Genomic DNA, 16,185 nt, shown 5'->3' on the forward strand with positions numbered 1-16,185 from the left:
TATCTATTAAATAGCCATCACTAGCACATTAGAGGCAGATGCCTATAGGCATAGACTAGAAATCACTGGCCACTTTAAGGAATGGAACACTAGTCACTTTAATAATGTACATATATGTACATATCTGGTATTACTCATCTCATATGTATATACTGTATTCAATACTATTCTACGGTATCTTAGTCACTTAATAATGTTTACATATCTTGCATTTCCCATCTCATATGTAAAAAAAAAAAAAAAAAAGTCCTCTCACTGTCAACTGCGTTTATTTTCAGAAAACTTAACGTGTAAATATTTGTATGAACATAAGATTCAACAACTGAGACATAAACTGAACAAGTTCCACAGACATGTGACTAACAGAAATGGAATAATGTGTCCCTGAACAAAGGGGGGGGGGTTAAAATAAAAAAAAAAAACAGTCAGTATCTGGTGTGGCCACCAGCTGTATTAAGTACTGCAGTGCATCTCCTCCTCATGGACTGCACCAGATTTGCCTGCTCTTGCTGTGAGATGTTACCCCACTCTTCCACCAAGGCAAGTTCACCCTCCGATCCAACAGGTCCCAGACGTGCTCAATGGGATTGAGATCCGGGCTCTTCGCTGGCCACGGCAGAACAGTGACATTCCTGTCTTGCAGGAAATCACGCACAGAACGAGCAGTATGGCTGGTGGCATTGTTATGCTGGAGGGTCATGTCAGGATGAGCCTGCAGGAAGGGTACCACATGAGGGAGGAGGATGTCTTCCCTGTAATACAGCGTTGAGATTGCCTGCAATGACAATAAGCTCAGTCCGATGATGCTGTGACACACCGCCCCAGACCATGACGGACCCTCCACCTCCAAATCGATCCCGCTCCAGAGTACAGGCCTCGGTGTAACGCTCATTCCTTCAACGATAAACGTGAATCCGACCATCACCCCTGGTGAGACAAAACCGCGACTCGTTAGTGAAGAGCACTTTTTGCCAGTCCTGTCTGGTCCAGCGACGGTGGGTTTGTGCCCATAGGCGACGTTGTTGCCGGTGATGTCTGGTGAAGACCTGCCTTACAACAGGCCTACAAGTCCTCAGTCCAGCCTCTCTCAGCCTATTGCGGGCAGTCTGAGCACTGATGGAGGGATTGTGCGTTCCTGGTGTAACTCGGGCAGTTGTTGTTGCCATTCTGTACCTGTCCCGCAGGTGTGATGTTCAGATGTCCCGATCCTGTGCAGGTGTTGTACACGTGGTCTGCCACTGCGAGGACAATCAGCTGTCCGTCCTGTCTCCCTGTAGTGCTGTCTTAGGTGTCTCACAGTACGGAGATTGCAATTTATTGCCCTGGCCACACCTGCAGTCCTCATGCCTCATTGCAGTATGCCTAAGGCACGTTCACGCAGATGAACAGGGATCCTGGGAATCTTTCTTTTGGTGTTTTTCAGAGTCAGTAGAAAGGCCTCTTTAGTGTCCTAAGTTTTCATAACCTTGACCTTAATTGCCTACCCTCTGTAAGCTGTTAGTGTCTTAACGACCGTTCCACAGGTACATGTTCATTAATTGTTTATGGTTCATTGAACAAGCATGGGAAACAGTGTTTGAACCCTTTACAATGAAGATCTGTGAAGTTATTTGGATTTTTACAAATTATCTATTAAAGACAGTGTCCTGAAAAAGGGACGTTTCTTTCTTTGCTGAGTTTATATACTGTATTCTATGGTATCTCATTCACTTAATGTTTACATATCTTGCATTACTCATCTCATATGTATATACTGCATTTACAAGCCTTCACTACATTCGCATTAACATCTGCTAACCATGTGTATGTGACCAATAAAATTTGATTTACTGTTTTCTATACTATTCTACTGTATCTTAGTCCGTTCCGCTCTGACATCGCTCGTCCATATGTATATAGTCTTAATTCATTCCTACTTAGATTTGTGTGTATTGTATATGTTGTGTAATTTGTTTGATATTACTTCTTAAATATTACTGCACTGTCGGAACTAGAAGCACAAGCATTTCACTACACCCGCAATAACATCTGCAAATCACGTGTATGTGACCAATAAAATTAGATCTTTGTAGTGACTGGGTGAATTGAGACACTATCGAACGTGTAATTAATAACTTCCCCATGCTCTAAAGGATATTCAATGGCTTTTTTGAAAATGTTTAACCATCTACCAATAGATGCCCTTCTTTGCGAGACATTGGAAAACCTCCCTGGTCTTTTTAAACAAAGGGGTTGAATTCTTATGGACTCAAAACATTTCAGCCTTTCATTTTTAGTCTAACATTGTGAAAAATCACAATTCTACTTTGACATTAATGGGTATTGTGTGTAGGGCAGTGACCCCAAAAAATCTCCATTTAATCCATTTTAAATTCAAGCTGCAAACACAACAAAATACAGAAAAAGTCAAGGGGTGTGAATACTTTCCGAAGGGACTGTATATAGTGTATCTTCACAATATGATTGAATGTCATGACTTGTTTTTGATTGGGGAAAAATGACAGATTATTCACAAATTGACCAAAGGGTATGCTTTCTCTTTCAACCGTTCAGACATTTTAACTGTTTATTTTCAATGCTTGCTGGCTTGGTTAGCAGCACATTAATTTGAAATTTGGAAATGTTTTATTTAATAGCCTAGTGACAGTTCTTACTGAAATACTCAGTAAAACATACTTGTACCTTCAAAGCTAGAAAACGAACTGAAAACTGTACTGATCTTATTCAGCACTAAGAATTGTTGTTGTTGAAAATACAGAAGGCATACAGATCACGAGAGGGTCAAATGAAATGGCAGATTTCACTTTCTGTGCCACAACATTACTCCCCATCCCTTTTCTCATTCTCACTTTCATCTGCATTCAGTCTCGCTCATACTAGTTTCACATACTCCTCCAGTGCCCTCTTTCTAACCCAGTCTCAATCCCCTAGCAGCATGCCTTCCCTATTCTGGCCTGTCATATTCAGTGTGGGCTGCTGCACGGCGACTGCCTCTACTGAAGCTTAAAATTTGAGCCCATTATGTCAACAGGGGTTATGGGCAGAGAGGTGTGCACAAGTGTTCAGCAGTAAGAATGGAGAGAAAGAGAGAGCAAGGGAAAAATACATATGAGAGAAACAAGTGTATAAATGAAGGATTACATCGAGAGATGGAAGTATAAATTGATAGGCAAAACATTTGTGTTCCTGTATTGTTGGTGTGTCATTTTTATAAGATATTGCCAAATGTGTCTCACTGCCTCACGTTTTTTCAGTCCATTTCATGAAGGACAAGAAGTTATGGGTAACAAGTACATTTGAATTATACTTAAACCAATGGGTACTTGTCAACACTTTGACAGACAAACACTACAAGTAGTACTTCGGGAATATGCTAATTAAACACACATTTGACAAACATTTTCAAGATTTGCTTAGATTGGCATTGGATGACATCATAACAGTGAAGAAATATAGCACTTCCCTAGTCCAGTTCCCCTGTGCTTCTAAGCTACTGCTTTTTCCAATCATCTTTCAAGTAAAAGAAAGCACTATCGAGATCAACAGTAACAGCATCTTTTGGTAGGCACTAACTCAGGCTTTGTCCAACAAACCATGGCAATGGCAAAATTGAGTTTTTGTAGGGTTTTTGAATAAAGGTCTGTGGTATACACAGGCTTAGGAGATTTGTCATTTTGTTCTATGAGATAATAATCATCAGCTAACATCACTTGTGAATTGACACATTTATTTAATAAAAAAAGCACAGTCTTCATAATTCATAAAGGTCCTGTTAACTTACTGATATTATCGCATAGAACACAACGTATAAGATCTTCTAAGCCTGTGTTAAATGCTGACCTTATTTTCGGCGTTTATCCCCAAACCATATTCATTCCCCATTCATTTTCCCTATAGGAATGGCTGAACGAACCAGAGGTAACTCATTTCCGTGTTTTAGGACTACAAGCTGGCGAGCGCTATACCTACAGGACAAACACAGTTAGGGTCGTACGCCGCAATCCTCTAGGGTCGTACGCCACACAGGGTCGAATCTGAATCCAAGATGACCGACATGGTAAATAGCAGAGCTCACAGTCAGAGAACCAGAGCAGGAAAAGCAGGGGTTGAAGGGACTAATAATCAATGCACACAGAATCACTGGTCAATACAATGAACAGTTCTTTAAGAGGTGCTCTTGGTCAGTGAAAAGGCTTACCCCCTATGAAACCGCCTCTGAAACTTTGTTGGGTAACACATCAGACTACAATGGGAAAGGTACTTACAGAATGTCGATCATTTGTCAAATCCATTTCAATTGATACATTTATAAAAATAAAAAAAAAGATTGAAGGCTTTCGTTGGACCCAGACCTCTCACTTTGATACTGTGACTTTAAACAAGACCAGCAATTAATCTCACACTGACCCGATGGCCATTGTCAGTAGAGAAACTTCACCTTTCAGATACCCGCTGTCCTCTTCTGCTTGCCGTAGACACTTACCCCCCACATAAACTATCTGAACCTTTTTGGGTGGGCAGTGGGCACATCAGTTTCAAGTGCCAAACACAAGAGACAGCATCAATTCAAAAAACAGATAAAGCAACACCTCGCGGCACAACGCCTCTCCCCTATTTGACCTAGATAGTTTGTGTGTATGCATTGATATGAATGCTATAGGTGCCGGTAATTCTTTTTTATGTAGTTCTGTCCTTGAGCTGTTCTTGTCTATTGATGCTCTGTATGGACCTGCTGCTTGTGCAACAGCTAATGGGGATCCTCACCCTCAAACAACACTTAGCCAAGTCTTTCATTTTTTCTCCCGCTCCCTTTCTACACCTCCCCCTCTTTCTATCCCCCGTTCAGTATCAGAACACTTTGAGCAGCAGCTCGTATGTGGCGTTGATGATGCCCCAGGAGAGAAGGGAGCGGTGGTAGTTGAGGTGGGCCCCTCTGAACAGCATGGCCACGCTGCCGCCTCTCTCCCGCCAAACCGTCATTAACACCTCCCCACAAGGCCGGAACGCGCCCCCAACTTGGGACTGGGCACGGGACTTCACCACGTTCAGCGGGTAGAACATGATCCCCAGCGCCGCCCCCAGCACCCCTCCACACACAAAGTCATTGACCAGGTGGCCGGCCCGGCTGGAGGCCTCAGGGAGCTGCTCCTTGATGGGCCCGCGGAGCCCGAAGAACAGCATGTTACTGGGACCGTTTCTTATTAAGACTGGCACCAGGCCGCGGTAGCACTCCTTCACACCGTACTCGCTTAGGAGCGTCCGGAAGGTGTGGGCCGTGTTGTGGAAGCGGCCGTGGTGCCGGTGGTCCTGGAGGAGAGTCTGCACCCGCTCAAACGGCATCAGGGCAGCCTCTGCCGTGCCTGCCAGTGCAGCTGCAAAGCTCCGCGTCACCAGCTCGGGAATGCCGCTGCCTGTGGACAACTGGTCCAGTAAGACATGGGAGAAGTCCTCGTACAGGCCGAACATGATGGCTACCGTGGTGGTCTTCTGGAGAAGAGGAGGGAGCAGCCCCCTGTAGAGGTTCCTCATCCCGTCCCGTTGGAGCTGTCCGACGGCCTCTCTGGCCCGCACACCGTGCAGCTGCTGTCTGAACAGAACTTTCTGGATGGGGAATGTCACCATGATGTTGGTGAAGGCAGCTATGGAACCACACGCATAGTGCTTCCCTCGAGGGGTGAGCGCTGCCCCCAAACCCCTGACAGATAGCAGGGAGCCACCACTTTTACCAAGGGAGCCCTGGGGCTGTGATGTGCGGGCTGACTCTGGGTCCATGGTGGTAACAGCCATGGGAGGTGAGACACACCCTGAGCCTACGCCACAAACATCACCGCTGGGGAGACGACCTCTTGGATGATTTTCAACCTGTGGGAGGGAATTTAAAAAAAAATTAAATAGAAAATCCACATATTTAAAACGCAATATTATCTATTGATGCTGAAACTGTGAATGGAAGCTTCCTGTTCCTCTCAGCAAAACATGCCATGGCTATAATAACATTGTAAATGGATGGTCAACCAGTCTGCAAAAACTCCCTCATGCATAGTAGAGAAGGACTGTGTGACAACGAGGCTTGTATCCAGAAGGCATTAGGTTCTGCACTGCGGTAGGACCAATGACTGTTTATATGAATGGATAAAGCCATCGATCACTTGACACCATTCATTCCAATGTGAAAACTCAATATCGCATTGAAGCCAAATTAAGTCGGTTACAATGGCGTCTCATGGAGACATAACATTCACAGTTTGAGCTACGCCAGGAAGTGACGTTGCAGTCTAGCTCAGTGCTGCCCCCTCTCATTGAGTAACTCAAGTTGAAGGCCGACCGGGATACAGCAGGCTCCCATTAGCAACTAAATTATAACTTCTGTGTGCGATTTTAAAATAAATAGGTTCAAGGACATACATCTGGTGTATTAGAAGCAATTATTGGTACCATGAATGTCTTCTAAATTATTTATTTTTTCCTTCACTGCTAACAATGCCTGCAGTACCGCATTCGGCCTTCAACTGCCGTGGCTTCAATGAGAGGGGGCAGTTATTCGCCCCTGGGTAGGACTAGTGTTGATACTAATATTCTATAAAACAATGACCAGGTTGCCAATGTAAGAAGGATCTTGTGTAAGCAGGTTTGGTAATGCAGTCCAGTGCACCACGAACTAACACAATCCAGTTAAGTGCTGCTGCCTCTATTGAAGTTTGCCGCCGTTACCACCTCAGTGATAAGAATTATTGCATAACACTTGGGTCTAATGTACAAGGGTTCTTAGAGAAAGGCGCTATTTGTTCATCAGAAGGGGAATTAAAATCAATGACGTGTGTGTGTATATATATATATATATATATATATATATATATATATATAAATAAACACACACAATTTATACATCTGCCTAGATGTTATGCAGCCTAGTTGTCTTGAAAACACAAGGTCCTACACACAGAGCATGCTCTAAATACACAAAAGTATGTGGACACCCCTTCAAATGAGTGGATTTGGCTATTTCAGCCACACCCGTTGCTGACAGGTGTGTAACATTGAGCACAAAGCCATGCAATCTCCATAGACAAACATTGACCTTACTGAAGAGCTCAGTGACTTCAAATTTCTGCCCCGGTCAACTGCAAGTGCTGTCACTGCGAAGTGGAAACGTCTAGGAGCAACAACGGCTCAGCCACAAAGTGGTAGGCCACGCAAGCTCACAGAACAGGACCGCCGAGGGCTGTAGCACGTAAAAATTGTCTGTCCTCGGTTGCAACACTCACTACCAAGTTCCAAACTGCCTCTGAAAGCAACGTCAGCACAAGAACTGTTCGTCGGGAGCATAAGATCACAATGCGCAATACCAAGCGTCGGCTGGAGTGGTGTAAAGCTCGCCACCATTGGACTCTGGAGCAATGAAAGTGTTCTCTGGAGCGATGAATAACGCGTCACCATCTTGCAGTCCGACGGACAAATTTGGGTTTGGCGGATGCCAGGAGAACACTACCTACCCCAATGCATAGTGCCAACTAAAGTTTGGTGGAGGAGGAATAATGGTTTGGGGCTGTTTTTCATGATTCGGACTAGGCCCCTTAGTTTCAGTGAAGAGAAATCTTAACACTACAGCATACAATGACATTCTAGACAAGTCTGTTCTTCCAACTTTGTGGAAACAGTCTGGGGAAGGCCCTTTCCTGTTTCAGCATTACAATGCCCCCAGTGCACAAAGCGAGTTTCATACAATAATGGTTTGTCAAGATCGGTGTGGAAGAACTTTGGGATGAACTGGAACACTGAATGCAAGCCAGGCCTACTCACCCAACATCAGTGCCCGACCTCACTAATGCTCGTAGCTGATTGTTAGCAAGTCCCCACAGCAATGTTCCAACATCTAGCGCAAAGCCTTCCCAAAAGAGTGGCTGTTACAGCAGCATGGGGGGGACCAACTTCATATTAATGCCCATGATTTAACAATGAAATGTTTAATGAGCAGGTGTCCACATACTTGTGGTCATGTAGTGTAAGTCAGAGGGTGGTAGAAGTGTCAATGAAGGGTCATTAGAGGTCAAGTTGTCACCTTGTACAAATTAACTGTCCTGAACCAGACTCTGTAAAAAAACAGGTCTGATCATTGTACTCTTGCTATAGGATCTTGGGTAACGCCTTCTAGGAACTCCTAATTTGCATGCCAATGCTGTCATGGATATGCTATGTGAAGCACCTTCCAAATGAAGCACACAAAGTTGAAAGAAAGACATGCTCAAATCTGAGTTGTAATCTATCATAATGTATTATTTCCAAAGATTACACACTTGCACAATCCAATCTTAATTATTCTGAATTAGTTTGTTTACGAACTCTAAAGCACAGGACAAAACTGTCTGCTAAATTTGTCTTCCTGTTCAGAACGGTAGAATAAAACGCTAAATGATTGTTGAACGGGTTTCCACTAGACTAACGTTAGACAACACAGGTATTAAGTCAGATTCCATAGCCACAAAGTCAAAATTAACAATAATAAAAAAAAGCTTTTTGGTCCTAATTTAAGGTTATGGTTAGGCATTTGGTTAATTATGGTTAGGTTTCACATGAAATGTTAGAGAAATAGTGGAAATGGGCGGAGTTTATCCATAATTATGACTGTGGTTGTGTTAACCAGGTGAAAGGGGTGTCGCTAAACTAACAAGCCAGTTAGCTAACATCAATTTGAGGGCCCATTACTAGCCAGTGACATGGCTAATCTTGACAGTCAAGATTTCATTAGCAAGCTATTGTTATTAACAGCCTTTTGACTCTGCTAGTTACAGTTTGCAGGCCTTTGGCCTTGTGCTAGCGACTTAGTTAACGTTAACTAGCATGTTGCACTACTGTGTCAAAGCTGACAACTTGACTTGTTTTTAAACCACACAAGCTGTCGTTGTAAACGTAAAAAAAAAGTGAAAAAGCTAATTATAATACTATATTTAAAAACTATGTCCCACGTATCCAACTTTACTTGCCGCGTTACCTCCAGCCGTTGCCTTTTGCCTTGACACGAAGAAACCGTAATTTTACCACAGAAAATATCTTATTTTAGGTCGTACAGTCTGCTGTGTCGATTTCAGATGTGAATCTGGTGAAACAGGCAGGAAGGAAAACCAACAGCGATGCAGATAGCGGGCATGCCCTACGACCACGGCGCCTGCGCAAAAAAAAACATGTTTTCATTTCATTTCCACCACAGTTTTTGGTGGAAAATTTTAGGCTATTCCTGTTGGTTCTCTTGAAACAGGTTTACAATGTATATTTGACAAAATAACATTTGCATCTCGAATGGATTATATTTTGAGGGTTAACTCCATGACTAGAATGGAGTGGCGCAGTTGTCTAGGCACTACATCTCAGTGCAAGATGCGTCACTACAGTCCCTGGTTCGAATCCAGGCTGTATAACATCCGGCCGTAATTGGGAGTCCCATAGGGCTGCGCACAATTGGGCCAGCGTCGTCCGGGGTAGGCCGTCATTGTAAATACGAATTTGTTCTTAACTGACTTGACTAGTTAAATCAAGGTTACATTATTATTATTATTATTTAATAAAGCCGTGCTTTTTATGATGTTTATTTTGCGTTGACGCGTTTTCCTCAAGATTCGCCCTTCATTTTATGAGTGCAATATTCTGTCATTACACCAAGTGGCTGCATTTACCTGGAAATATGATCCCTCGAGCCCAGTGACATCACATCTGCGACTGCAAGTCGTGATGTCATCAAAAGGTTGCCATTGAGCGGAGCGATAAACAAATGTCCCAGTTTCAACAAAAAGGAAATTCATATTTTGGTTTGTTTATGTCTGATAACCGCACTAACCCTGTACCTCACGGACTTCAATAATACGAGCAAATATGTCAGCACAAAAGGACTGCGAGTTTTTAGTGAAACGGGCTCGGGATCTAGTGTCCGAGGACCCGTGTGCAGCCAAGGCTTGGCTGATAACCGCCCGAACCCTCTATCCCACGGACTTCAATATTCAGGTAAGCTGCGTCTAGTGAATGACATTGAAACGCTAGCGGACTAAACTCGGGTTTGACAAATTACTAACGAGCCATTTGGAACACATGTAGTAGTCAAGCTAGTCTCTGTCAAGAGGTCTGGTCATTGGCTTTGTGGCACGAAGGCTGGAATGGAATGTCACATTGGTCTCTTGTCTTGACAGCATGAGATGTACACCATTGAGAGAAATGCAGAGAAGACGGCTTCAGCGGGCAGACTGCTGTATGACATGTGAGTGAAAGTTCTTATCTCGCTACTTCGGCACACAGTACTGTTGATGACTGATGTAACTGCTGTTGTGTGTGCTGTGTCCTTCAGGTTCATCAATTTCCCTGATCAGCCTGTTGTGTGGCGGGAGATTACTGTCATCACAGCTGCCCTGCGGAGTGACTGTCAGGACAAACAAGCTCAGTTCCTACGAGGTGAGGACTGTGTGTGTGTGTTAGATCTACATGAGATCTTTCCTGATTGGGTAAAATGTTAGAAGTGTTAACATTGTATTGTGTGTGTTTACTGTAGGTCTGTTTGAAACCCTGCCCGGCCCAGTGCAGTGTGAGGTGCTGTTGAAGGCTACAGAACAGTGCTTCAACACCCTGGAGAAGGCTGAGATGCTTCTGTTACTGCTCAGGCGCTTCCCAGAGTCTGTGGTCCAACACGGGGTACGTAACCTCTCACCTCTGACCTTCAACACCGTGTTCAATAACACAGAATAATTTATCTGTAGCTTTGTTTGCACTCGCATTCTAGGTCAACTTGGGAGATTCCCTATTGGAGGCGGAGACGGCTGAAAAACTGGAGACACCTGTCAACTGTTTCAGGAAGCTGTTTGGTGAGAGATTTCTCTGAATCAGATTATCAAAACCTAGAACATTTGGATCTCAAAAGAAGACAAATGTAAAGTAACTATATATGCATTCTATGTTACTTTTCTTCCTCTCTCACAGTGTGTGACGTTCTCCCGTTGATCATTAACAACGTGGACATGCGTCTGCCTGCCAGTCTGCTGCTGAAGTACATGCTGAAAGCAGCAGAGTTCTACATCGGTTATGTCACGCGGGGCCCTTCTGCTGACGGACAGCTGCAGGGCAAAGCCCTAAACGGTAGCTGAGTACTATTTATAATATCTGCATTTGATCTAATTTCTTTCTCATTGCATGCCATCTCCACATTGCTACTACTTGCATGCCATCAGCTAGTTTTATGATTTTTGTTTTACCCTCCTCAATTTCTACCTTTTTTCTTTCTGCACATTTTCTTACACTTTCCATTTTCACGTGTTTCAATGTCCAATGACGTTGCTCTGTACTCATCTTCTCCCTTCTCTCAGGCTCTCAGGAGGGTGGTGGAATGAAGTCTCCCAGTGTGTCTCGGGGGTCCCAGCGCTATGTGATTGAGGGGCTGTCAGAGAAGTCGTCGCTGGTGGCTGAGCCCTGGGAGAGACTGCTGGATATCCTGGCAGTGGTGGGGGCTCGTTGCGAGTGGCAGGCGGACAAGGGACAGAGGTAGGAGCACAGATGATCTCCCAGTATGTGTGTGTAACTAAAGTGAATGTGTGTGTGTTTACTTATGAGTGTGAGTGGTTAGCCTATACATACTCTATGCATGTGTGTGTTTTGTAGGGGCTACGTGGAGATGCTGCAGTGGGTTAAGGAGCTGTGTTGCTACCTGCCCAGTCTAGAGGGAGAGACCAGGTCGCGGTGCTGCAGTCAGGTGGTCATCTGTGCCTCGCTGGTCCTCTTCCGCAGTGCCTACCTCTACGTCTCAGCTGTACAGCCTGCTCTGTTTCACGGTCAGTCTCTCCCCCGTGTGTTCATATGTATTTGTATTCACATGACTGTGAAATTGTCCATTTTGTCCTTTGAGCGTTGGTCTTGTGGAGATTCTGTTTGAGGCGCTCCTCAGTTTACAGTGAGGTTGTTTGTGTGTTGCAGGTGTGAATGCGTTGGCCTCTGGGTCGTGGATACTGCTGGAGGACCTGAGCTCAGTGTACAGTGAGGTAGAACTGGAGAGAGGAGCAGGGAAACACGCTCACAAGAAACGCAAACTGGCCGACGGCCGCGAGAAGACCATGGTGAGAGGATAGATGAGATGTCATTGTGGACTGTGTGTGTGTGTGTGTACATGCTCATGAATGTATTTGGGTGTGTTTCTTCAGAGCTCAGACGATGACGAGGGCATGGGGAAGGGGCGTGGCCGGAACATCATGGTCAACAAAACAGAGATGCCCGGGTGGGCAGAGACTCTGGAGAGCTTCCGTTTGGCCAGGGAGAGCTGGGATCTCCTCCAGTCCCACGACAGCCTGGGGACCGGTACGCCCTCCAAATACATCCCCCAGCTCCTAACTGCGTGCTCTCTAAATGTGTGTCCTGTCTAAGCAAATGTCTGTCGTTCTGATGAAATGTTTTCACACCCATTCTCCAGAATTCAACAAGATCTGTTCCTCCTGGAAGACAGACAACTGGCTGTGGTTCAGAATATTCTTCACAGATATGATCATATACCAGGTAAACAGAAATAATGATCATTGTTCGTTAGGAGTTCATCAGTGTTTTGTATGTACATGTTTGTCTGTGTATGTCCATGGATTTGTGTTCAATGCCAATGTGTGTGTCCTCTCCCCCAGGGTCATTACCGTAAGGCCCTGTCCAGCCTACTCCAGATGTCTGGGTTTCAGCAGCCTCTGCCTGGACAGAGCTCCCCAGGACAGGGTAACCTGGAGCACCACAGGACCCTTATACAGCAGGCCTCCTGCCACTACGCACTGGGAGAGTACAGGGTGGGTATGCACATACAGAGAGCTCATCCAGAAACATGCATACAACCAGAGAGAGATTGCGTCACTGTTTTTCTGTGTCTCCGTCTGTATCAGATGGCGTGTGAAAAGTTACTTGATGTAGTTGGTGGGCTGGTCCCCCAAAACCAGGACCCAGTCAAGAACACTGACGAATCGGGCAAAGACAGAAACAAGCCCAGGAAAGGTAAGTTTCACTGTGTGTGAGATATCTTCAAATGTCTTTGTTTTATGTCCATGCTTACAATGTGGTGTATTTTTGTTGCTAGGCAATGATCTGAGGCTGCTGCCCTGTACGAGTAAAGCGATTCTGCCATTCTGTCTTCAGCTGATGTTCGCCTGTTTCAAGGTACCTCAACACTGCCCTGACAAATAACGCTAAACACAGAACTATTTTGATAAGGGTCTGCAGGTTTTAATTCCCCTTAAACTCAAATAACCTATTTTCATTTTCATCCAATCAGCTTCGTGCCTTCACGGACAGCCGAGACGACCTCTCCTTGGGTCACGTGGTGGTGCTCCTGCAACACGATTGGCCACAGGGCGAGTCTCTGTTCCTGAAAGCCATTGATAAGATCTGTCAGCAGGGCAGCTTCCAGTATGAGAACTTCTTCAACTACGTCACCAGTATCCTTATCATACAGTATAGCTAAAACAATATTATTATTATTATTTTATATCTAAACAATCCAAGACTAACGAGTTGGTTGAGCAGATATGAGAACGACTGGGGATTACAGACACTTTTGAGCTTTTTTCTCTCTGTTGTTTGACTTTAACTCATTCAGATATTGATATGCTGGAGGAGTTTGCATACCTGCGCACTACGGAGGGGGGGCGGGTCCAGCTGGAACTACTGCCCAATCAGGGAATGCTAATCAAGTAAGCCCCTCCCACTGGCAGATGCTTATGTATTTTACGCAGTCATGCTCACATAGATGTAGCGAATAGCAGCTCAGCTGTCAGGCGTTATGTTGAGAAAGGGTTAGAGGTACAAAGCGCTGTCTATCTATGGTCGAAAAAAAGTTGTTTAGGTTGTTTGAATGCAACCACTCTCTGTGCGAGTTGAGGAGTAGAATGAGGTTTCCTCTAGACACTGATCTATGATCAGTTTCATGCTTCCTCTTAATGTTAAACGTAAAGATTTTTAGAGGGTAAGCTGATCCTAGATTTGTGCTTAAGGGCAACTTCTAACCCGGAGCGTGAGTTGATGAATGTTGGTGTTTACTGTCCTCAGGAACCCTAGTCCCGCCCTGGGTGGGGAGTTAAACACCCTGCTGCTACCTGGGGTGCAGACAACCGACAGGTACCCCTGCCCACCACCCCTACCCCAAACACTCTCTCCATCCCTCTGCCCCAAACCTAATTTTGGTTTTCGGTCTGTCGTTTTCATCGAGTCCTTGTCGTGTTTTATTTTGGAGAAGGCGTTTGACCCATTGCATCCGTTTATGTGGTCGTTACTGATGTTTTTAAAGTCAATTTTGGTTGTATTTTTCATATCTGTAGTTGTCATTGCATTTGTGAACATTCACGTTTGACTATGTGTTACTGTTTTTGATGTTGTTGAATCTTCCCCGTCTAAATTTTGCCTGGTTGGTAGATACCCTATACTCTCATTCCATCTCAAAACTATGAATACTGTATTTGGGGAAACATGTTGTTTCCTTGATGTTGTGTCATTTTATGTTTTATCGTTGATAAATTGGTGTTTTCAACTGTTACTGTAGAGGTTTGGAGAAAAATGAACATTATCAAGTGTCTGATTTCTAAAATTATGAACATGTGTTTTTCTATGAAAATGTTAGAAATGGTTTCTTTTTCACGCCCATTGTCTGGCTTCCTCTGCCCTGTAGGCACCACACGGTGACACGTGGCATCACTAAAGGGGTGAAGGAGGACTTCCGTCTGGCCATGGAGAGACAGGTGTCACGCTGCGGGGAGAACCTGTACACTGTCCTCCACCGCTTCTGTGTCAACGAGAAGATCATCATCATCCAGTCCCTGCCCTGATATGACACCTAACCTCTGACCCCTTCACCTTTAAACCTCAGACATCTGACTTTTGAACCTGTTGAGACCAGGAGCCCAGGCTTATGGGTCTAATGTCCACAGTGAAAGCCTGGTCTTCCTTGCAGCTTGTGTGCCCAGAAGACCATCGTCGTCTTCCATCAGACCTGACAAATGAACTCCTGACCCCTGAACAGCCTCTATGACCAAATAACACACATAATTAGAAAGAGGCAGATTCTTTGTTTTCCTCTTTCAAGGTTTTATTTATGGTGCTATTTTCATGAGGGTAAAATATTGGACACTTTTTGTGCTTCTTGCCTTAAACTTAAAAGGTTACTTTCAGAGGATGTACTTTCAGAGAAGGTTCTGTACTTGGGGAGCAAACTGTTTCTGAGGATACTTAACTGGTATTGGTGGTGTATAGTGTGTCTGTATTTTCTGTCTAGTGTGTCTTTCATTGGCTATCTTGATACATTTTGTTTATTTTGCCTAGTTGGATAATTCTGTGAAGCGTGTGAAAAAAATAGAGGTTCCAAATCATTGTGAGATTGTTGGAAAGTTGACAAATGTGAGCTTGATATTGTTAGGTAACGTTTTATTGTTTTTCTTTTTTATAAAGCTGTAGTAAAATAAATGTAGTTTATATTAATTCTCCATTAAACCTGACTGGTTGGAAACAACAGTTCTTTCTTGATTTCTCCACCACTGCAGTGCAGCCCTGAGGTTGGCCCAGAACAGCCTATGCTTGCCTCTGTCCTGGGGCCACTCCAGGTAGGTGTGCCTGCCCATCATAGCCTTCATTGGTAGTACTTGGAAGGGATCATGTACTGAGGCTCCAGTAGCACCAGGATGTCACTGTCAAACCCACAGGACAGCCGCTGATGGCTAACAAAGTACAGCTCGTAGTAGCACCACTCGCTCCGGACGAAGTGGCCAGAGAGGATGAACACACATCGCCGGCTCCTCTCCACACATTGGATGATGTTCTCCACGATCGTCTTCCCTGGGACGAAGTCCCTCATGGTGACAGATGTGGAGCCCCCCGCCGGAGTTCTCCAGGTTAGCAAGAGCAGGCTCTTGACCAGTTGTGGGAAAAGTACCCAATTGTCATACTTGAGTAAAAGTATAGATACCTTAATAGAAAGTTACTCAAGTAAAAGTGAAAGTCAGCCAGTAAAATTCTACTTGAGTAAAAGTCTAAAAGTATTTGGTTTTAAATATACTTAAGTAGCAAAAGTAAAAGCATAAATCGTTTAAAGTTCCTTATATTAATCAAATCAAAAGTATTTGTCACATGCGCCGAATACACAGTGATGGGCAGAGATAGAGGAGTTTGACACGCAATGAAGTCGCGATTTTGCTGTGGATTTGG

At 44.4% G+C, this 16,185-nt stretch overlaps 2 protein-coding genes across 4 annotated transcripts; one reads left to right on the forward strand and one right to left on the reverse strand.

The window, feature by feature from the left end:
- Positions 1-2,533: 2,533 nt before the first annotated feature.
- Positions 2,534-9,185, reverse strand: LOC106611695 (mitochondrial nicotinamide adenine dinucleotide transporter SLC25A51). Of its 2 annotated transcripts, none has more exons than XM_014212171.2 (2): positions 8,990-9,185; positions 2,534-5,862 (listed from the first exon to the last, which is right to left on the reverse strand). In XM_014212171.2, exon 2 carries the CDS (start codon positions 5,785-5,787, stop codon positions 4,849-4,851), a length of 939 nt encoding a protein of 312 aa, XP_014067646.1. In that variant the 5' UTR covers positions 5,788-5,862; positions 8,990-9,185; the 3' UTR covers positions 2,534-4,848. The 2 variants fall into 2 exon arrangements, with proteins under 2 accessions (XP_014067646.1, XP_014067647.1); XM_014212172.2 differs by having other exon boundaries at positions 8,982-9,170.
- A 380-nt stretch (positions 9,186-9,565) lies between these two features.
- ints10 (integrator complex subunit 10) lies at positions 9,566-15,490 on the forward strand. Of its 2 annotated transcripts, NM_001173588.1 has the most exons (18): positions 9,747-9,993; positions 10,176-10,243; positions 10,331-10,434; positions 10,532-10,671; positions 10,760-10,841; positions 10,957-11,112; positions 11,340-11,514; positions 11,632-11,801; positions 11,944-12,083; positions 12,168-12,321; positions 12,434-12,516; positions 12,636-12,788; positions 12,882-12,990; positions 13,073-13,152; positions 13,268-13,430; positions 13,592-13,685; positions 14,041-14,109; positions 14,657-15,490. In NM_001173588.1, exons 1-18 carry the CDS (start codon positions 9,865-9,867, stop codon positions 14,811-14,813), a joined length of 2,226 nt encoding a protein of 741 aa, NP_001167059.1. In that variant the 5' UTR covers positions 9,747-9,864; the 3' UTR covers positions 14,814-15,490. The 2 variants fall into 2 exon arrangements, with proteins under 2 accessions (XP_014067638.1, NP_001167059.1); XM_014212163.2 differs by lacking the exon at positions 14,041-14,109 and having other exon boundaries at positions 9,566-9,993.
- Positions 15,491-16,185: the final 695 nt, after the last annotated feature.

This window comes from Salmo salar, chromosome ssa09, assembly GCF_905237065.1.
Source record: "Salmo salar chromosome ssa09, Ssal_v3.1, whole genome shotgun sequence".
NCBI classification, from domain to species: Eukaryota; Metazoa; Chordata; class Actinopteri; order Salmoniformes; family Salmonidae; genus Salmo; species Salmo salar.